Raw genomic sequence first — 20,578 nt, forward strand, 5'->3', positions numbered from 1 at the left:
ACTCCATCTCAAAAAAAAAAAAAAAAAGAAAAGAAAAGAAAAGAAAGAAAAAAAGCCTATTCCCATGGCAAAAAAATGTGGATTCCAGGGAGGTCCTGGGGGTTGGCAAGAGGGTCTAGACCAAACCCATGCCCACGTGCCCTCTGTCCAGGTGGTACGCCGCATCCGGGCCAGCGGTCCTCGGGTGTTGCTGACAGTCTTGGCACGGCATGCACATGACGTGGCCCGAGCTCAGCTGGGAGAAGATGCCCACCTCTGTCCCACCCTAGGCCCAGGGGTCCGGCCCCGGCTGTGCCACATAGTGAAAGATGAGGGTGGTTTTGGCTTCGGCGTCACCCATGGTGAGCCCAGAGGGTGCGAGGGGGTGGCAAGGATGAGGGATTTCAGTCCCTGTTCAGGGCGGGCAGGCAACAGACTGGAACTTTTTTTTTTTTTTTTTTGATTTCTAGGCAATCAGGGTCCTTTCTGGTTGGTGCTAAGTACTGGAGGAGCAGCTGAGCGGGCAGGGGTGCCCCCTGGGGCCCGACTGCTGGAAGTGAATGGGGTCAGTGTGGAGAAGCTCACTCACAACCAACTCACCAGGAAGGTGTGGCTGCCTGTCTCCCACTCTCCTCCCCCAGTCTGGGCCTGGGCCCCACCTCGGGAAGACGCCTCCTCCCCTATGCACCTAACCTCCTTATCTGGTCTCCTACCTTGATCACCATCCTGCCCCTCTACAGTTTGTGCCAGGCTCCACTTAGTGCCTGGGAGGAGGGGCTGTGGGGGGAGCATGCCTCTTCTCTCCCTGCTCAGCTGTTATACTGATGCCCTGCTGGGTCCCCACAGCTTTGGCAGAGTGGACAGCAGGTGACCTTGCTGGTGGCAGGGCCAGAGGTGGAGGAACAGTGTCGCCAGCTGGGATTGCCCCTGGCTGCACCCCTGGCAGAGGGCTGGGCACTGCCCAACAAGCCCCGCTGCCTGCACCTAGAGAAAGGGCCCCAGGGTTTTGGGTTCCTGCTCCGGGAGGAAAAGGGCCCTGACGGTCGCCCTGGTGAGTGGGAGCCCTGGGGGTGGTGGGGGAAGGTGGGCCTTGGGGTGGGCACACAAGTGTATATACACCTTTCAGTGCACAGAAGAGGTGTCCCTGTCTGAGCTCTGGCCCTGGGCCGCCTCTTCCTGTTCACTCCGGGGTCAGTCCCCTGGTGTGTACACAGTGGCCTAGGATAGCTGGAGAGGAGCAGTGAGGATGTGTATGCCCCAGGACAGTTCCTGTGGGAGGTGGACCCAGGACTGCCAGCCAAGAAGGCTGGGATGCAGGCTGGGGACCGGCTGGTGGCTGTGGCTGGGGAGAGCGTGGAGGGGCTGGGCCATGAGGAGACAGTGTCCAGGATCCAGGCGCAGGGCTCCTGTGTCTCCCTCATTGTCGTCGACCCTGAGGCTGACCGCTTCTTCAGCATGGTGCGTGCTGAGGGGCAGGGGCTAGGGTTGGGGCAGGAGTGGAGCAGGGCTTGGGTCCAACAGATTTGCTCTACCTGCCACCTTCCAGGTTCGCCTATCCCCACTCCTCTTCTTGGAGAACACAGAGGCTCCCGCCTCTCCCCAGGGCAGCAGCTCAGCCTCACTGGTTGAGACAGAGGTCCCTTCGCTTGAAGACACAGGCGTGCCTTCTGTCCCTCTGGGCTCCCGACAGTGCTTTCTGTACCCTGGGCCTGGTGGCGGCTATGGCTTCCGACTCAGCTGTGTGGCCAGTGGGCCTCGTCTCTTCATCTCCCAGGTGACTGATGCCCCATGCATCTTGGATCCCTTCAATCCTTTGCTGCCTGATCAGTCTTCCTCTTCTTCCCTCCCAGAGCCTTAAGCCAGCAAACTTTCCCCTGGTGTCCCCTGTTCTGCATGCCCCCACACCACCAGGTGACTCCCGGAGGCTCAGCTGCCCGGGCTGGGCTGCAAGTGGGAGATGTGATTCTGGAAGTGAACGGGTATCCTGTTGGGGGAGAGAATGACCTGGAGAGGCTTCAGCAGCTGCCTGAGGCTGAGCCACCCCTCTGCCTGAAGCTGGCAGCCAGGTCTCTGCGGGGCTTGGAAGCCTGGATTCCCACTGGGGCTGCAGAGGTGAGGAAGAAGAAACGGATGGGACTGTGAGTAGTTACAGAAGGGCAGGGAGGAGTGAGAAAGAAGGGCAGAGTGGGCGAGGTACAAGGTGAAGCAGTGTGGGGTATGCAGGTTGGGACTTCAGGTTGTGGTAGGTGGGGACAGAAGGACCTGTGAAATAAGCCCCATTCCTGGGCATTGCAGGGCAGGGGTGAGAAAGAAAAAGGAACTCTTCTGGGTGCCACCTGGAATGACCTTCTACCTCCTCTCTCTGCACAGGACTGGGCTCTGGCCTCGGATCTGCTGTAGAGCACCTCTGCTTGGTACAGACATACTCAGGGGCTACTGTGTCTTCACTCTCCAGCCCGAGGTGGTGGAGGCAGGATTGCTCTCTCTAAGCCAGACTGGAGGAACTCAGGCACCACCGATCACAGGCTGGCCCAGGTGCTCCCCCGCTTCCTGCAGGCCCACCTTCTAGCAGAGGGTGTGGTTGGAGGCCTCAGGCAGGTTCCTGAAGGAGTCTGAGGCTCCAGAGGATGTCATATGGGAGTTTGGAGAGCTGTGTCCCAGGGATGAAGGTGTGGCTGTGGGTCTGGCTAGGATTGAAGCCATCTGGACCTTTTCTAGATATGACTCCAGGACACTTGAGTGTAATGCAAAAATTTGGAGACCAGCTATGCCTGCCCTCTGTGGGTGCCTTAGCATTGCCGGAGGGTGGTGCTTGGTCACCGTTGCATTTGTTATAGAAGTGGCCGTTCCCCATAAATCTGACTGCCTGTGTTTGTGTTGGTGGGGGTAAGGGGCAGTGGTGTGAAGGGACCAAAAGGGCCTCAGGCTCAAGGGGTGGGATGCGGCTTCTGCAGGAGAAAAGGTGAGACCTGGTCAAATTTCTTTCCTATCACTGAGTCTCAGGGATAATGGGTCAACCCAGAACTGAGATGTCTGCATGAGAGCCACTCCTAAAAATAAACAAAACAAAAGAAAAAACAAAAAAAGAAGAAAACTAAATAAAAATAAAAATAAAAAAGATCCACTCCTCTCTGCCAAAAGGCCAGAGTCCACAGCTCTACTGAGTTCTACATCAAGACACTTTATTGCTGGTGCCTCAGAGAACACTAGAGACTAGGGGCTGGTGGCCTCAAAGATCCAGGGCGGTGAGTCCAAACTGGCGTAGCTGCTCCTTGTGCCTGGCATGGAGTCTAAATGCCGTCCCATCCCACTGCGACTTGATGGCTCTCAGCTTGGCCAAGAGCCTGTCCAGACTGTCCTGCAGACATCAATATTTCAGCCCCCAGGAAGAGACAGGGAAGGAGTGAGGGCTGCCCCAGGTTGGTTCATGAGCTTTCCTTGCCCAGTAGACATGGTTGTATCCCCTCTCTGCCCTCAGGATAGAGCAGGGCTCCCTTGGAGATACTTCTTCTCCTTACCCCTGGGTTGTCAGTCATCACACTAGCTGGGGTTTGTGGGCATGGGGGAGTCCTGGGTACTGGGATGACTGGGATCCAGGAGGTGGTGCTTACCTGTAAGATTTCCTCATACTTTGCCTCCATGTCTGCCACGTGGGTCCGAAGCTGAGACAGGGCCTGGTCCCGCTCTCTTAGAGCTTGTTCAGCCTCTTCCCAGGCAGCCGCAGCTTCCCTTTGGCATGCCTCTGGGGGCAGGCAGGATGAAAGACAGCAGGATGGTGACACTCCAAAGGTATCTGGAAAGGAGACCTTGAATGGGCTCATTCCAGACTCCCCCAGCATCACCAACTTTCCTGCAGTCCCTGTAAAAGCTGAAGCTCCACTGAGGTATAGCAGAGAATGGTGGGCTTGAGACAGAAGGCTCCAAAGTCGGATTACTACCTAGGTGACCACAGACATGTCTCTTTCTGAGCCTCAGTGTCTTCATCTTTTTATTTATTATTTATTTATTTATTTATTTAGATGGAGTCTCACTCTGTCGCCAGACTGGAGTGCAGTGGCATGATCTCGGCTCACTGCAACCGCCGCCTCCTGGGTTCAAGCAATTCTCTTGCCTCAGCCTCCTGAGTAGCTGGGACTACAGGCACATGCCACCACGCCCAGCTAATTTTTAAATTTTTATTAGAGACAGGGTTTCACCATGTTGGCCAGGATGGTCCTTATCTCTTGACCTCGTGATCCGCCCACCTCAGCCTCCCAGAGTGCTGGGATTACAGGCGTGAGCCACCGCTGCTAGCTGGTGTCTTCATCTTTAAAGAGAGAATGACACATCTCTCAGGGCTATGCTGTGACCTTTAAACATGGTAATGGATGACAAAGCACCTAGCTAGTATACAGGAAGTGCTCAGTAAACATTGATTCATTGGCCGGGTGTGGTGGCTCACGCCTGTAATCCTAGCACTATGGGAGGCTGGGGAGGGCGGATTACCTGAGATCAGGAGTCCTGGCCAACATGGTGAAATTCCCATCTCTACTAAAAATACAAAAATTAGCCAGGCATGGTGGCACACATCTGTAATCCCAGCTACTTGGGAGGCTGAGGCAGGAGAATTGCTTGAACCTGGGAGGCAGAGGTTGCTGTGAGCCGAGATTGCGCCATTGCACTCCAGCCTGAGCAACCAGAACGAAACTGCGTCTCAAAAAAAAAACAAAAACAAAAAACAAAAAACCAAAAAACAACAACAACAAAAACAAAAACAACTGAGTTATTGATTGACTTGGAATTTGAGGTAAAGCAAAGATTAGGAAAGGAACCCAGGGTCTGAATGGCAGATAAGCAGCTCCTGGCCATCTATAGCTAAACCGAAGGCTTTTTTTTTTTTTTTTTGGTTGGAGTCTTACTCTGTCACCCAGGCTGGAGTGCAGTGGTACGATCTCGGCTCACTGCAGCCTCCGTGTCCTGGATTCAAGTGATTCTTCTGACTCAGCTTCCCAAGTATCTGAGATTACAGGCACATGCCACCATGCCCAGCTAATTTTTGTAATTTTAGTAGAGATGGCATTTCACCATATTGGCCAGGCTGGTCTCGAACTCCTGGCCTCAAGCAATCCTCTCGCCTTGGCCTCCCAAAGTGCTGGGATTACAGGGGTGAGCCACTGAGCCCGGCTGAAGGCATTTTTAAGGTAAGAACACTTTGGGACCAAAATTGTGCAAGAGCTCATGTGTCATGCTGAGATATTTCAACATTATTTTGTAAGCAGGAGGCAAGAGAAGAGAAGCAAAGGCTTCCTAGTTTTTAAAAATATTTTTGCTTATTGGGAGTGTTTATTCATTTATTTAGTGAACAGTTATTTAGGACCTACCGGGTGCTAGGTCTTGAAGATATAGAAGTAAATAAGTCAAACATTTTCCCTTAGTTTCATTGTAGAAATCAGCTAAACTAAAAGGGAATATGTTTTGCTCACAAGAGACATGGCAGTGGTGGGGAGTTAGGTAGGGCTGGACTTGGAGAGGAGGAAATGGGGTGTGACGCCTACCTCTTCTTTTTTATTTTTATTTATTTTTTTGAGACAGAGTTGCTCTGTCACCCAGGCTGGAGTGCAATGGCGCGATCTCGGCTCACTGCAACCTCTGCCTCCCGGATTCAAGCAATTCTCCTGCCTCAGCCTCCCGAGTAGCTGGGATTACAGGTGTGCGCCACCACATCCGGCTAATTTTTATATTTTTAGTAGAGACGGGGTTTCGCCATTTGGCCAGGCTGTTCTCGAACTCCTGACCTCAGGTGATCCACCCGCCTTGGCCTCCCATAGTGCTGGGATTACAGGCCTGAGCCACTGCGCCTGGCACCTCTTCTTTACTTACAACAGAGATTCTTGGCATCCCGAACCCTCTGCTCCAGTCCTCGGTGGTGGAGGGTCACTGAAAGTGGGGAAAGTGATCCCAGAGCCCAGGTGGCAGCTTTCTGGAGCAGAGACTTTGAAGTCTGCCCCTTCATGCTGGCCCTTGCTGCAACTCTTGGAGACAAGGGGCTTGGGGGGTGGGGAAACCTACCTAGCTGCCCCCAAAGGCCCTTGACTTCTTCCTCCAGCTGCTTGCTGCGGGATTGCATATCCTCCTGCAGGGCATGGCACTGGCGACTCATCTCTGGGGTGGGGGCAGTAGGCCACCAGGGACCCAGGTCACAGATGGAGCGATGGAGAAAGGAAATGAAGTTGTGGGTGGGGAAGACTCTACTTGGTCTAGTGGAACAGGAGCACAAAGGCCTTCTTGGTTCTTCTTTTTTTTTTTTTTTTTTTTTTTGAGACGGGGTCTCGCTCTGTTGCCCAGGCTGGAGTGCAGTGGTGCGATCTCGGCTCACTGCAAGCTCCGCCTCCTGGGTTCACCCCATTCTCCTGCCTCAGTCTCCCGAGTAGCTGGGACTACAGGCACCTGCCACCACACCCGGCTAATTTTTTGCATTTTTAGTAGAGACGGAGTTTCACCGTGTTAGCCAGGATGGTCTCGATCTCCTGACCTCATGATCCGCCCGCCTCGGCCTCCCAAAGTGCTGGGATTACTTTTTGTGATTCTGAGAAGCTAGAGACCATGAAAACCTGAGGAAGGGAAAGGAAGCCCAACCCACCTCCCCCACCGTCCAGCTTTGGATGGGGATGCTAGTCCTTCTCCCCTCCTATAGGATGGTTGAGGTGATGGCTATGACTGCATGTGTATCCTACACAGCATCAAGCACATGGCACCAGGCATCCTGGCAGGCCCCTACCTGGGATCCCAGGAACCTACCTGCCTTTGATTCCTGCAGGATCCTGCCTGATTTGTACTGTTCGGGGAAGACCAAGACCAGGCCTGGCAGTCGGAAGCCCTCCTTGTTTCCCTTCCTTGCATCATCTGACCCTGCTGGTTGTCTTCCTCCAGGCCCCTGTCTCCTGCCCACCTGCTCAACAGACCACACACCTGCATATATGGCCTTCCCTTCACTTCGGGCCCCTTCCAGCTCAGCCTCCACCCTTTGCAGCCTCTGCTTCAGCTGGTCTTCGGAAGCCTTGGCTCGACGGGCTTCATCCCTCCGTAGAGCTGTGAGTAGTCCCAGAGCCACTGTCAGGACTGGCTGGGGCCTGCTAAATCAGCCCCCATGAACTTGATGAATTTTGCCCATCTCTAGAAATCTGGTGGCGGGGCGTCCAGCCTCTTATTCTCTCTCTGGGTTTTGTTGTTTTTGTTTTTTATCCCTAGAGTCTCACAGGCTCCTCATTATTAAGAAGTAAAGACTCTCTCCATGTTCTGCCTGTACAAAATAGCTTTCCGGATAGCCCGGCATGCTGGCTCATGCCTGTAATCCCAATATTTTGGGAGGCTTAGGTGGGAGAATTGCTTGAGGCCAGGAGTTTGAGACCTGCCTGGGCAACAGAGTGAGACCTTGTCTCTATAAGAAAAATAAATAGGGCCAGGCGCAGTGGCTCATGCCTGTAATCCCAGCACTTTGGGAGGCCAAAGTGGGAGGATCATGAGGTCAAGAGTTCGAGACCAGCTTGGCCAACATGGTGAAAGCCTGTCTCTAATAAGAATACAAAAATTAGCCGGGCATGGTGGCCATGTGCCTGTAATCCCAGCTACTTGGGAGGCCGAGGTGGGGGAATCACTTGAGCCTGGGAGCTAGAGGTTGCAGTGAGCCAAGATCGTGCCACTGCACTCCAGCCTGGGCAACAGAGCACAGGACTCTGTCTTAAAAAAAAAAAGATAGTAAAATAAAATAAAATGAAATAATAAAATAAAATAAATTAAAAAAAAGAAAAATAAATAAATAAATAAAGTAGCTAGGTAGGGTGGTGTGCACCAGCTACTCGTGAAGCTGAGGTGGGAAGATTGTTGGGGTCCAGGAGTTTGAGATTACAGTGAGCTATGATCACACCACTGCAGTCCAGCCTGGGCAATAGAGCAAGATTCTGTCTTAAAAAAAAAAAAAGGCCGGGCACGGTGGCTCACGCCTGTAATCCCAGCACTTTGGGAGGCCGAGGCGGGCGGATCACAAGGTCAGGAGATCGAGACCATGGTGAAACCCCGTCTCTACTAAAAATAGAAAAAATTAGCCGGGCGCAGTGGCGGGCGCCTGTAGTCCCAGCTACTCGGGAGGCTGAGGCGGGAGAATGGCGTGAACCCGGGAGGCGGAGCTTGCAGTGAGCCGAGATTGCGCCACTGCACTCCAGCCTGGGCGACAGAGCAAGACTCCGTCTCAAAAAAAAAAAAAAAAAAAAAAAGCTTCCTTTATCAACTCTCACTGCCCACCCCTCTCTCATTGTCTTTTTCCACTAGGGGATGGTTAGGGTTCAACTTAGCCCCCCACTGTATCTCCAACTCTCCAATCCCCCAGGATACAGAAATGCCCCATTTCACTTGCCCTGTTGCCCACCCCCATGCCAGCTTCTACCCTCCTTACCCAAGTGGTCTCGGAGCAGCTCCTTCTCCAGCACCACCAGCCTGTGCCTGGACTCAGCCTCCACATCTGCACCTGCTGTGGCAAGTGGCAGAGCCTCAGCTCTTCGTGATCTCAGCATTCCTCACTCTCCTTGCGTCCTCGCCCCACACCCTGCACTTTTGCCACAGGAGACCTGAGGACCACTAAATGAGGGATCCATGGTGGCAGAGTCTACTGAAGTCAGCACTGTGTCCTTACCAACCAGCACATAACAGATATGCAAAATACACATGACAAATATATTAGGAAGGCACAAAGCTAGATGGTGCTTAAAGGAGAGCGTGAGTGACCATTTCCCCACTTCCTCAGCTCCCTGCATCTGACTTCAAGGACACGAAAGAGGAAGGTCAAGAGAGTTCCATCCTGTCATGTAGAAGGCTGAATTGTCTCTGGAGGAGCTCTGCGTGGTCTTCATGCCAGAACATGGAGAAGCAGGGGGCACCTCCACCCACCATGACTCACCCCAGTTCTTTTTCTTCTGTGCCCCAGATTTCTTCCCTTTTTCTTTGTTTTTAAGTGGCATCTCCTTGCTGTCCTGGGAGAAGGAGGGGACCTTATGTTTAGGTCTGGACACAGGGATGCTTTCCTGACTGAATCAGGAGTCTCAGGGGAGTCTCCTGGTTCTACTCCAAATTTGTCTCTCATACTCTTCAGAAAAGTCAGTTCACAGTCTCTTTGGAACCTCAGGCAGGGTTGGGGTCAACGGGGAGGGTGAAGTTTTTTCTCTCAACCAGGCTGACTGTACGGAAGTCACTCCTCACAACTCTCTTTTAGATAAATCCCTGTACCTGCTCCCCTCCCTCTTCCCATCATCCTCAACCCCCTCTTCCTACCTGTAGGATCCTCTCCTGCCAGTGTTGGGGCTCCCTGTGGAGTGACCCACCCGTGGGGAGTGGCAGAGAGAAGGCCCAACTAGCGAGGAGCCTGAGGCGGGGCCTGGGTCCTGGGAGCCAATCCTTGGTGGCAAATTTCTCTTGAGGGCAGGACTGAGGGCTGGAAGGTTGGGTTTCGGGAAGCTGTATGTTGTCCAGGCAACTGGGAAACATGGAGTTCGTAGGAAGGTGGAATGGGCTAAATCAGCTCACAAAGCTTAAAATATCAAGGTCTCAAAGGGTCAGTTCTTTCCTTATCCCAAAACCCTAAGTATAGTTTGAAAAGAAAGGGCTTTGGAGGCCGATTGGTTATGATTCATTGCCATGTAGACATGGCCTGCAATTTGGAGACTTCCAAATTCAGATGTACACATCTGAGATAATATGTTGTGCTGATACAGAGGAAAAGGACTGACAGTAGCCATGTTGGACAATTGACATCCCGAGGTCCCATCAGCAAAATGACATTAGTAGGTTTAAAACTGAAGATCTAAGCTGGGGGCGGTGGCTCATGCCTATAATCCCAACATTTTCAGAAGCTGAGGCAGGAGGATTACTTGAGGCCAGGAGTTCAAGACAAGCCTGGACAACACAGTGAGACCTCATTTCTACAAAAAATTAAAAAATTAGCCTGGCAGGGTGGTGCACACCTGTTAGTCTCAGCTGCTCGGGAGGCTGAAGCAGGAGAACCACTTGAGCCTGGGAGGTTGAGGCAGCAGTGAGCTATGATTGCACCACTGCACTCCAGCCTGGATGACAGAGGGAGACCCTGTCTCAAACAAACAAACAAACAAACAAAAACCCCAAACCACTGAAGATCCTCTTCAGTACACTGTGGAATGAGGGTAATAAGTACAGGAATAGGTAGTCGAGGGCGTTTCCCACTTCAGAGAAATAAGACACAAAGGAACAGCAGACCCATGGACTCTAGGGTACTGACCTAGAGGGATGCAAGTGTGCAGGAAAGTGCTCAGGTTAGAGACAAGACATTTGAGTTTGAGTCCCAACTGTGGATATGTAAACTGAGGCAAGCCATTTGACTTTGCTCAGCATCAGTTTCCTGATCTTTAAATGTTTGATTTTGTAGCTCTTGAAAAGCCTGTGTTTTAGCTGGGTGTTTACATGGCTATCTTCTCTCCTAGTGACTTAATCTATTGCTACATTTCCCCATTCCCTTGTGTGGTTGATTTTCAGACAGGTGTTGAGACATTGCTTTGTGAGGCTCCCTGCAGCACAGAGTTGGTTGGGGCTCCCTCTAGTGGACTTGTTTGACCTTCTCCTGAGTTTCCCACATTTTTGCTTTTAAATTATTTACTGGGCAATATTGGGGGTGACTCCCTTTGGGGATACTTCTTAGTGTCCTGCTGGAGCCAGGAGTGGCTGGAATAATTAATGTGGGGGAGAGAGTATGATGGGTGGTCCTCCCTTGTCAGGCAGCCTTCACTCTCCCTGCAGCTCTGTGCTATCCTGAGGCTTGCCATCTATCTGCCACTTGGATCTCTGGGCACCATACTGGTTAGAGTGAAAACAGCAGACACTTCAGGGCTTTTCTCCTTTTGGATTAGGGGACCTGCAGACCGTTTCTTTAGGTTTCTTGTTTGTTTGTTTTGTTTTTGTTTTTGTTTTGAGACGGAGTCTCGCTCTGTTGCCCAGGCTGAAGTGCAGTGGCACGATCTCGGCTCACTGCAAGCTCCACCTCCCGGGTTCATGCTGGGACTGCAGGCATCCACCACCACGCCCCGCTAATTTTTTTGTATTTTTAGTAGAGACGGGGTTTCACCGTGTTAGCCAGGATGGACTCGATCTCCTGACCTCATGATCCACCCGCCTCGGCCTCCCAAAATTCTGGGATTACAGGCGTGAGCCACCGCGCCTGGCATTTTTTTTTCCTCAGTGTCTCTCTCTGTCACTCAGGCTGGAGTGCAGTGGCATGATTACGGCTCACTGCAGCCTCAGCCTCTCCAGGCTCTGGTGATCTTCCCACCTCAACCTCCTGAGTAGCCGGGACTATAGGCGCATGCCACCACACCTGGCTAATTTTTATATTTTTTGTAGAGACGGGGTTTACCATGTTGGCCAGCATGGTCTTGAACTCCTGGCCTCAAGTGATCTGCCTGCCTTGGCCTCCCAAGGTTCTTGGATTACAGGCGTGAGCCACTGCACCAGGCTATCTTTTTTTTTCAGACAGAGTCTTGTTCTGTCACCAGGCTGGAGTACAGTGATGTGATCTCGGCTCACTGCAACCTCCACCTCCTGGGTTCAAGCAATTCTCTGCCTCAGCCTCCCGAGTAGCTGGGATTACAGGCACCCACCACCACGCCTGGCTAATTTTTGTATTTTTAGTAGAGATGGGGTTTCACCATCTTGGCCAGGTTGGTCTTGAACTCCTGACCTCGTGATCCACCTGCCTCAGCCTCCCAAAGTGCTGGGATTACAGGCATGAGCCACTGCGCCTGGCCTTCTTTCTTTAGGTACTTCTCTTCAACTCTGTCACCCTCAATATTTTTGGTTCATTGCCTATTGTCAGGAGCAGATCTGTAGAAATAGCCACAAGAGGCTGGGCATGGTGACTCATGCCTGTTATCCCAGCACTTTGGGAGGCTGAGGTGGGCAGATCATGAGGTCAGGAGTTCGAGACCAGCCTGGCCAACATTATTAAACCCTTTCTCTACTGAAAAATACAAAAATTAGCTGGACATGGTGGTGTGCGCCTGTAATCCCAGCTACTTGGGAGGCTGAGGCAGGAGAATCGCTTGAACCCAGGAGGTAGAGGTTGCGGTGAGCCAAGATCACGCCACTGCATTCCAGCCTGGGCAACCAGAGCAAAACTCTGTCTAAAAAAAACCCGTGGTCTCTGCAACCCCTTATTGTGATCCAGACATTCCTTTCTATTGATTCCAGATCTTTAGATAATAACTCTTTCAAGCAATTGTCAATTGGAAAATCTCTGAATTCACTTATGACCCGGAACCTAATTCTAACCCTAATTCCCTTACCCACTTCCTCACTTCCAGTTGTCCTGCCTTTCTAGACCGAACCAATGTACATCTTACATATATTGATTGATGTCTTATGTTTTCTTAAAATATATAAAGCAAGCCGGCGCAGTGGCTCACGCCTGTCATCCCAGCACTTTGCGAGGCCAAGGCAGGTGGATCACCTGAGGTCAGGAGTTCAAGACCAGCCTGACCAACATAGTGAAGCCCTGTCTCTACTACAAATACAAAAAATTAGCCGAGCATTTTGGTGGGTGCCTGTAATCCCAGCTACTTGGGAGGCTGAGGCAGGAGAATCTCTTGAGCCCGGGAGGCGGAGGTTGCAGGGAGCCGATATTGCGCCATTGCACTCCAGCCTGGGCAACAAGAGTGCAATTCCGTCTGAAAAAAAAACAAAAAATGCAAAAAGCCAAATTGTAGCCTGTTCACCTTCAGCACTTGTCAGGATCTCCTGAGAGTTGTGTCACGGGCCATTGGTCACTCATATTTGGCTCAGAATAAATCTCTTCAAATATTTTACAGAGTTTGACTCTTTTCTTTGACATGAGACTAATGTTAATAAGTTCTGATAGCCCACTACCATCAGACCAGCTTCTTCTAATCTGGAGCATGTTTTTCATTTATTCTCCCTCCACCACCTCCTTCTCCTGTGCTGTAATGCAGCGGGGATTCCTGTCCCTGTCCTCCTCATCTAGAAGCCTGTTTGGGAGGTTTTTCTTTCTTTCTTTTTTTTTTTTTTTTTGAGACAGTCTCACTCTGTGGCCCATGCTGGAGTGCAGTGGTGTGATCTCAGCTCACTGCAACCTCTGCTTCCTGGGTTCAAGAGATTCTTGTGCCTCAGTCTCCCGAGTAGCTGGGATTACAGGCATGTGCCACCACATTCAGCTAATTTTTGTATTTTTAGTAGAGATGGGGTTTCACCATGTTGGCCAGGCTGGTCTGGAACTCCCAACCTCAGGTGATCTGCTTGCTTTGGTCTCCAAGTGTCAGGGTTGTGTGAACCAGAGCAACTCCATCTTGAAGAGGAGCTGGGTAAAATGAGGCTGAGAACTACTGGGCTGCATTCCCAGAAGGTTAAGGCATTCTAAGTCATAGGATGAGTAGGAGGTTGGCACAGATACAGATCATAAAAACCTTGCTGATAAAACAGGTCGCAGTAAAGGAGCTGGCCAAAACCCACCAAAACCAAGATGGTGACGAGAGTGACCTCTGGTCGTCCTCACTGCTACACTCCCACCAGCGCCATGACAGTTTACAAATGCCATGGCAACATCAGGAAGTTACCCTGTATGGTGTAAAAAGGGGAGGCATAAATAATCCACCCCTTGTTTAGCATCTCATCAAGAAATAACCATAAAAATGGTTATGTCTATGGAGTCACCATTCTTCTGTTCCAACACTTTCCTAATAAACTTGTTTTCACTTTACTCTAGAGTCGCCCTGAATTCTTTCTTGTGTGAGATCCAAGAACGCTCTCTTGGGATCTGGATCGGGACCCCTTTCCTGTGACAAAAGTGCTGGGATTGCAGGCATGAGCCACTAAGCCTGGCAAATTTTTGCATTTTTTACAGAGACAGGGTTTCCCTATGTTGCCCATCCTGGTCTCGAACTCCTGGTCTCAAGCAATCCATCTGCCTCAGCCTCCCAAAGTGTTGGGACTACAGGCAGGAGCTACCTTGCTTGGTTGGAAACTTTTTTTTCCGTGGAATGATTAGTGTCCCCATTACTTGTTGATGTAAAGGAAAAGACTGGCACAAATTTAAGCAGAGAGTTTACTTGGGCCAAGTTTGAGGACAGCAATCCAGGAGCATAGATTCAAGTTGCCCTTGACAATAGGCTCAGATTAGTAGCAGTTACAAGTGTGTGTGTGTGGGTTTTTTTTTTTTTTTTGAGATGGAGTTTCACTCTTGTTGCCCAGGCTGGAATGCAGTGGCACAATCTTGGCTCACTGCAACCTCTGCCTCCCGGTTCAAGTGATTCTCCTGCCTCAGCCTCCCGAGTAGCTGAGATTACAGGCTCCCACCACCAAGTCTGGCTGATTTTTTGTATTTTTAATAGAGACAGCATTTCACCATCTTGGCCAGGCTGGTCTTGAACTCCTGATCTCGTGATCTGCCTCCCAAAGTGCTGAGATTACAGGCGTGAGCCACCAGGCCCGGCCAACGAGTCTTTTTTTTTGAGACGGAGTCTCGCTCTGTTGCCCAGGCTGGAGTGCAGTGGCGCGATCTCGGCTCATGCAAGCTCCACCTCCCAGGTTCACGCCATTCTCCTGCCTCAGCCTCCTGACAAGTGTGTTTTTAAAGGAAAAAAGAGGCCAGGTGTGGTGGCTCATGCCTATAATCTTAGCACTTTGGGAGGCCCAGGCGGGAGGATCACTTGAGGCCAGGAGTTTAAGATCAGCCTGGGCAACCTGAGACCACCACCACCCCACCGAAAATAAATAAATAAATAAACAAACAAACAAATGCAAAGAAGAGGCAGTTCCTAAACTGTCTGCTAATCATTTGCATTAACATAGCGTAAGGTATTTGATTGGCTGTACGTTGTATTCCAGGAACATGAAGATGATGGGTGAGGCAGCTAGTCAGGGACCAAATGCCTTTAAACCATTGCCCCCAGGCATGGGTCGGGGGTTTGTGACTGAAGTCCCATACTCATGTTTCTCTGGGCCTGATAATTTTGCATACCTCACACAGTTCAGACAGCTTTGAGCTACTTTTCTTTTCTCATCCTGATGCATAGAATGACATTAGAATAGAGATTGCAGAATATAAGCAACTATACCCCAGAAGAGAATGTAGTTTACAAATACGTTCAGTCAATGGACTTTCCTTTTTTTCTTTTGAGACAAAGTCTCGCTCTGTGCCCAGGCTGAAGTGGAGTGGTGCGATCTCGGATCACTGCAACCTCCGCCTCCCAGGTTCAAGGCATTCTCCTGTTTCAGCCTCCAGAGTAGCTGGGATTACAGGTGCCCGCCACCACGCCTGGCTACTTTTTGTATTCTAGTAGAGATGGGGTTTCGCCATGTTTGGTCAGGTTGGTCTCAAACTCCCGATCTCGAGTGATCCGCCAGCCTCGGCCTCCCAATGTGTTGGGATTATAGGCGTGAGCCACCATGCTCGGCTCAGTCAATGCACTTTCAGGTGCGGAATGAGGATGTGGTTTGGGGTGAAGGTGAAGTGGGATAAGAAAAAGGCTACATGTTACACGATGTGATGCAGGATGAACCAACTCTAGCATAATCTGGAATGGGAATGACATTGTGATCAACAGTCCAATCCCCTCTCTTGTACATTTTCTAAAACAAGCCAAATAAAAATTGTGGCCTGGCGTGGTGGCTCGCGCCACGCCCAGCTAATTTTTTTTTTTTTGGAAAAAAAAAAAGGTAAGGAAAGGGCAATCTTCCTTTTCTTATTAACCTTACTTTATTTATTCTTTTTTTTTTTGACAGAGTTTCACTCTTGTCGCCCAGGCTGGAGTGCAGTGGCACAATCTCGGCTCACTGCAACCTCTGGCTCCCGGGTTCAAGTGATTCTCCTGCCTCAGTCTCCCGAGTAGCTGGGATTACAGGTGCCCGCCACTAAACCCAGCTAATTTTTGTATTTTTAGTAAAGACGAGATTTCACCATGTTGGCCAAGCTGGTCTCCAACTCCTGATCTGAGGTGATCCGCCCCCCTCGGCCTCACAAGGTGCTGGGATTACAGGCATGAGCCACTGCACTGGGCTGAATGGATTGGATTTTAAAGCACACTTCAGGCAGAGGGAATAAGGGAACTGTCTGAGTAATGGTGATGAAGAAAGAAAGAATTGGCCAGGTGCGGTGGTCATGCCTGTGATCTCAGCACTTTGGGAGGCCGAGGAGGGCGGATCACCTCAGGTCAGGAATTGGAGGTCATGTCAGCTTGGCCAACACTGTGAAATCTCGTCTTTACTAAAAATACAAAAATTAATCAGGCATGGTGGCAGGCACCTGTAATCCCAGCTACTCGGTGGGCAGCGGTTGCATTGAGTCGAGATTGTGCTACTGCGCTCCAGCCTGGGTGACAGAGAGAGACTCTGTCTCAAAATAAAATTAAATAAATAAATAAATAAAAAGAATTGTATTTGATGACTTGGTGAGTCAGTTAGCATAAGACATGTGTACCAGGGAGTAGTATAAAACTACAAGTTTGTTTAGCTTGGAGTTAGAGCAACTTGATTGTCAATTTTATTCCAGAGGCAATGGGAAGTGTTTAAAGTTTGTGATGCTGTCTGAACTATACTATAGGAAGCCTATGGTGGCAGGATGAATTGAAGGCAGAGGAAAAGGTTTCAACAGTCCAGGGAAAAGAAAAGGAGGACCTGCAACTAGGTGTTGGCACTAAGTATGGAGCTTTGCCTAGATTTTCCCTTCATAGATTCTTCTCTTCCTGAATGGAAACTGATAAAAGGAAATTCTTCTGATAGTAAATTATAATGTTGACTCCAAAATCAATTCTAGATAAAGGCGATTAAATTGCAAACCCAGGATGCCTGGCTGAAAGGTCCCTGCATTCAAAGATATTTTCCCCTTTACAGGAGCACCTGATAATATAGCTCCCTAATCCTTTGTGCTTTGTGGAAGAGCCTGGAGGGGGATCGAAGGCGGAACTAATACTTACTGACACACCTGGGTCTGCAAACTCCCAAAACCAGGCTCAGAATTAGTAAATTAGGGCAGGGCACTTCCTTCTTTGGAAGGGAAGTTCCTATTTTCAAAGTTCTTCCAACGGAACTTTTACATTAGAGAAGTGTAATTGACCGAGAAGTGGAAGTGACCGGGAACAGCATTTCTGTTCCCTGGGCGGGAGACAGAACCCCCTCGGGCAGAGCCAGTAGCAGGTCAGCTTCTGAGGGGGCCCTCATGCTGGCGGCGCCGACCTGTGGTGCAATGCTCCGAATAGGAGAATCTTAAATACATGTTTGAGACTCAATTCCCAGAAACGTAACTAGTCTTCACGAGCCAAAAAAAAAAAAAAAAAAAAAAAGGAAGTACTTTCTTTTCAAGAGGTCAAAGGGCCTCGAAGAAGAGCTACTGGCTTGAGTGTCTCAAGCCTTGCTGGGGGCCTAATCCGGCTGGAACAGGCTGCAGCATTCATATTCCTGTCCTTGGTCGTGTCTTAATGAAGACTTGAATAAGGGGTGGAGAAATAACTTTCCTTTTTCTCCCACCATCCTCCCACAGTGTAAATAAGCAAATAACTCGAATCTCCATTTCGTCATTTGTCAGGCGTGGGGAAAGACCTGACATCAAGACTTCCATTCCATCGCCACCTGTCTTAATTTAAACATTCCCATGACCCACCCCAGAAGCGCCAACCTCCCGCCCACAAGGAGCATGGAAGTCTCGGTTTCTGACTACTGCGCAGACTCCACCTTGGACCTACCCCCACCTCCAATCCCCCGCCGCTCCTTTCCCCGTTTCTCCAGCAGAGGGCGCAGGCCCGAAGGTTCCGCCGGCCCCGCCCCAGCCTGGCCCCGCCCCACCCCCGGCGTAGGGGCGGGGGAGACGGGCACGGAAACCTCGCTGCGGCTTTCCGGGAGCTGTGGGCACGCTGGCTGCTCGGAGCCGGTGGCCCGGGGGTCGTCGCTGCGCAGTCTGGCCGCGGCCGGCCGCTTCCCCGAGCTCAACAGTAAGCCCGTCCGCCTCCGGGACGCGCGCCCCGCCCGCCTCGGGCTCGCGCGCTCGGAAGGGGCGCGTCCCGCGCTCTCCCGGCACCGCCCACTCCCCTCCCCACGGCCGCTCCTCCCTCCGCCCGGATAGCCGGCGGCGGCGGCGGCGGCGGCCGGGAGAGGCCCCTCCTTCAAGCCCTGCTTCTCTCCCTCGCTCGCAGTCCAGCCGAGCCGGCGGACCCGCCTGGGCTCCGACCCTGCCCAGGCCATGGCCGGCAACGTGAAGAAGAGCTCTGGGGCCGGGGGCGGTGGCGGCTCCGGGGGCTCGGGCTCGGGTGGCCTGATTGGGCTCATGAAGGACGCCTTCCAGCCGCACCACCACCACCACCACCACCACCTCAGCCCCCACCCGCCGGGGACTGTAGACAAGAAGATGGTGGAGAAGTGCTGGAAGCTCATGGACAAGGTGAAAGGCCTGCGGAGCGCCCGCTGTTGCAGGGTGGGCGTGGGCGGAGGGCCGCGGGGTGGGGAACGAGCGGACGGAGGAAGCGGGGGAGGGGACGTGTCTGGTGAAGCCGGGGAGGCGCGGAGCCGGGGTGACCGGCCGGGGGATGGGGGGCGTGGGGGCGGGGACGAGGCCGGGAGGGTGGGGGGCGGCGTGGGGGAGGGGCTGCCGTTGGGAGTCGGGGAACGCTGGGGTGCCGCGTTTAGGGTAGCCAGACAAAGATGGAGTGGGGGCTGGGGCGAAGGTTAACTGGGAAGCCAGTGGGGCGGAAGTATAATGGGGGGTGCGGAGTTTGGGGCTCTGTGCAGGGTGTAGGGATGTAGGTCACGGAATTGGCCTGGGAGGTTAGCAGGGAGGGCGTGAGGAAGAGTGTTTGATTTACCGGCTGGGGCTCTTGGCTGGGTGAGATCTAACCAGGGAATTAGGTTCCTGGGCTCTGATTGAGGAACCTGGCTGGGGTCAGGACAGCTCCGCAGGGAAGCTGTGCTCTGGGTGAGAGTATAGTGCCTTCTCATTAGGATGTAACCTGAAGATAAAAGACATAGGGATGTTTAAGTGGGGCAAGGAAATAACTTTCCTCCACATCTAGCGCCAGCTCAAGTTTTTTGTTACCCTCAGAAACACTGGATTTGATCCATTGCTGGTGCTGAGATATGCACTGATTAAACCACAAGTTCTGGTTAGAACTATTATCTTCTGAAAGATGGACTGGCTGAGCCTGTTAAGCAGCAGCAGATTCTGACTTCTTAATAACTTCCTCCCTACTACACCGCTTGAGCTGGGTTCTTTTTTTCTGGTAACGGTTCTGACTCCTTATTACAGGTCCTGACTTTAAACTTGTTCGATGAGCTTCTTTGATTACGCTTGTTTGTTTGTTTTTTGCAAATGCAAACAAAAATAACTCCTTCATATTTAGCCAGTAAGTTTGTCATTTGGGAGACTTTTACTTCCTTATAGTTGTTTCTATATAATGAAATGTAGTTAGTCTCAAGTAATTAAGTGTTTAAGCAGTCAGACGCTTTGGTAGAATTCAGTGCGTTTTCTTGGTATTTTTCATATTCATTAATTACTTTGGCAAAATTCATATTGCGCATGAAAAGTGATTAGAAGTATCTGGCACGTTCTAACAGAATGGTGTTATTTCCTCCAGGGTAAAATTTGGTTTTCTTTGGTTCCTCTCTGGGCCTCGGTTCCTCTTCTGTAAAGTTCTTCATGGGCTGTTTTGGACTAGAAACCGCTAATACAATGATTATGAAGCGCTTAGCCAATGTAATGTGCAATTCAAATGCCTAATAAGTCCTGTGTGTGAATTAACACTCCTGTAGTGCGTGCCAGTGGTTTCATAGCTACCTTTTTAGGGCTGGTTTTTCTCATGTTAAATAATTGGTATTGTAATTAATGACACAAGTATTTGTGTGTTGATTATATTGGTGGTGTAGTACTAATTTTATTATTAGAAATTATAATAAAATCCTTACAGAAAGTTTAGGTGCGTAAAGGAAACTTTAAATGTGTCGCCTCTTTTAAAAAAAGCGCATCGGAGGTATTCAAATGCTAAAGTTTGTTAGTTTGCTTTTTAGGGATATATCGTTAAGGACTAAAAAATTTCCTCTGGCATAGAAAAAAATACCTTTATAATGAGTGTCTCGTATCAGACATGTGGGTGCAGTACAATCAAAATTGTACTGATTAGTGACCCCTGCTTAAGAATAATCTCTTTATTAAAGAGATTCTGTATTCTGTTTTTTTTTTTTTTCTTGAGATGAAGTGTCTGCTCCTGTTACCCACTGGGCCCGGCCCTCTATTCTAAAAGAATAAGAATATTTTATATTCTTATTAAAGTGTTTCTGTAAATACAGAGTAAGATATAAGTAGTCCTGTTCTACAAGGTAGCCCAAATAAAATCCTCCCTTAAGTCTTACTCCTTCATCTATTTAAAGTATGTGCATTGAATTTTGATTTATTCAGCAGAATGTTTAATTATTTGGGAAGAATAAAGAGGACTCAAAGTTTCGACTCAAATTGCTTTTCAGGTTTGATAGTTTCACAGAAAGTAGGCTTCTAGCTTTTCCATTCCAGCGTAGGGAGAGGGATGTTTTATTTTTGTATTACTTGCCTCAGAGGTTG

The 20,578-nt window shown here is 50.5% G+C and overlaps 3 protein-coding genes across 4 annotated transcripts in view; 2 read left to right on the forward strand and 1 right to left on the reverse strand.

The window, feature by feature from the left end:
• Positions 1–3,096, forward strand: part of PDZD3 (PDZ domain containing 3) — a 4,898-nt gene extending 1,802 nt beyond the window's left edge. The window contains exons 5-11 of one of the 2 annotated variants that reach the window (XM_025355616.1): positions 152–341; positions 450–586; positions 826–1,030; positions 1,241–1,437; positions 1,526–1,753; positions 1,891–2,091; positions 2,350–3,096. In XM_025355616.1, the coding sequence (XP_025211401.1) occupies positions 152–341; positions 450–586; positions 826–1,030; positions 1,241–1,437; positions 1,526–1,753; positions 1,891–2,091; positions 2,350–2,379 (1,188 nt within the window). In that variant the 3' untranslated portion in view covers positions 2,380–3,096. The remainder of the gene's footprint in view (positions 1–151; positions 342–449; positions 587–825; positions 1,031–1,240; positions 1,438–1,525; positions 1,754–1,890; positions 2,092–2,349) is intronic. The other variant, XM_025355618.1, reaches the window with a different exon arrangement.
• Positions 3,097–3,128: 32 nt separating this feature from the next.
• On the reverse strand, positions 3,129–9,349 carry CCDC153 (coiled-coil domain containing 153). The gene is made up of 7 exons (XM_025355624.1): positions 9,280–9,349; positions 8,909–8,981; positions 8,408–8,479; positions 6,928–7,047; positions 6,028–6,120; positions 3,591–3,721; positions 3,129–3,337 (listed from the first exon to the last, which is right to left on the reverse strand). The coding sequence occupies exons 2-7, from the start codon at positions 8,967–8,969 to the stop codon at positions 3,209–3,211; spliced, it is 606 nt and encodes a 201-aa protein (XP_025211409.1). The 5' UTR covers positions 8,970–8,981; positions 9,280–9,349; the 3' UTR covers positions 3,129–3,208.
• An 8,735-nt stretch (positions 9,350–18,084) lies between these two features.
• Positions 18,085–20,578, forward strand: part of CBL (Cbl proto-oncogene) — a 106,909-nt gene continuing 104,415 nt past the window's right edge. Inside the window, exon 1 of the mRNA XM_025355619.1 lies at positions 18,085–18,412. Coding sequence (XP_025211404.1) covers positions 18,215–18,412 — 198 coding nt within the window. The 5' untranslated portion in view covers positions 18,085–18,214. The remainder of the gene's footprint in view (positions 18,413–20,578) is intronic.

The sequence above is a fragment of the Theropithecus gelada genome, chromosome 14 (genome assembly GCF_003255815.1).
Source record: "Theropithecus gelada isolate Dixy chromosome 14, Tgel_1.0, whole genome shotgun sequence".
Taxonomy (NCBI): domain Eukaryota; kingdom Metazoa; phylum Chordata; class Mammalia; order Primates; family Cercopithecidae; genus Theropithecus; species Theropithecus gelada.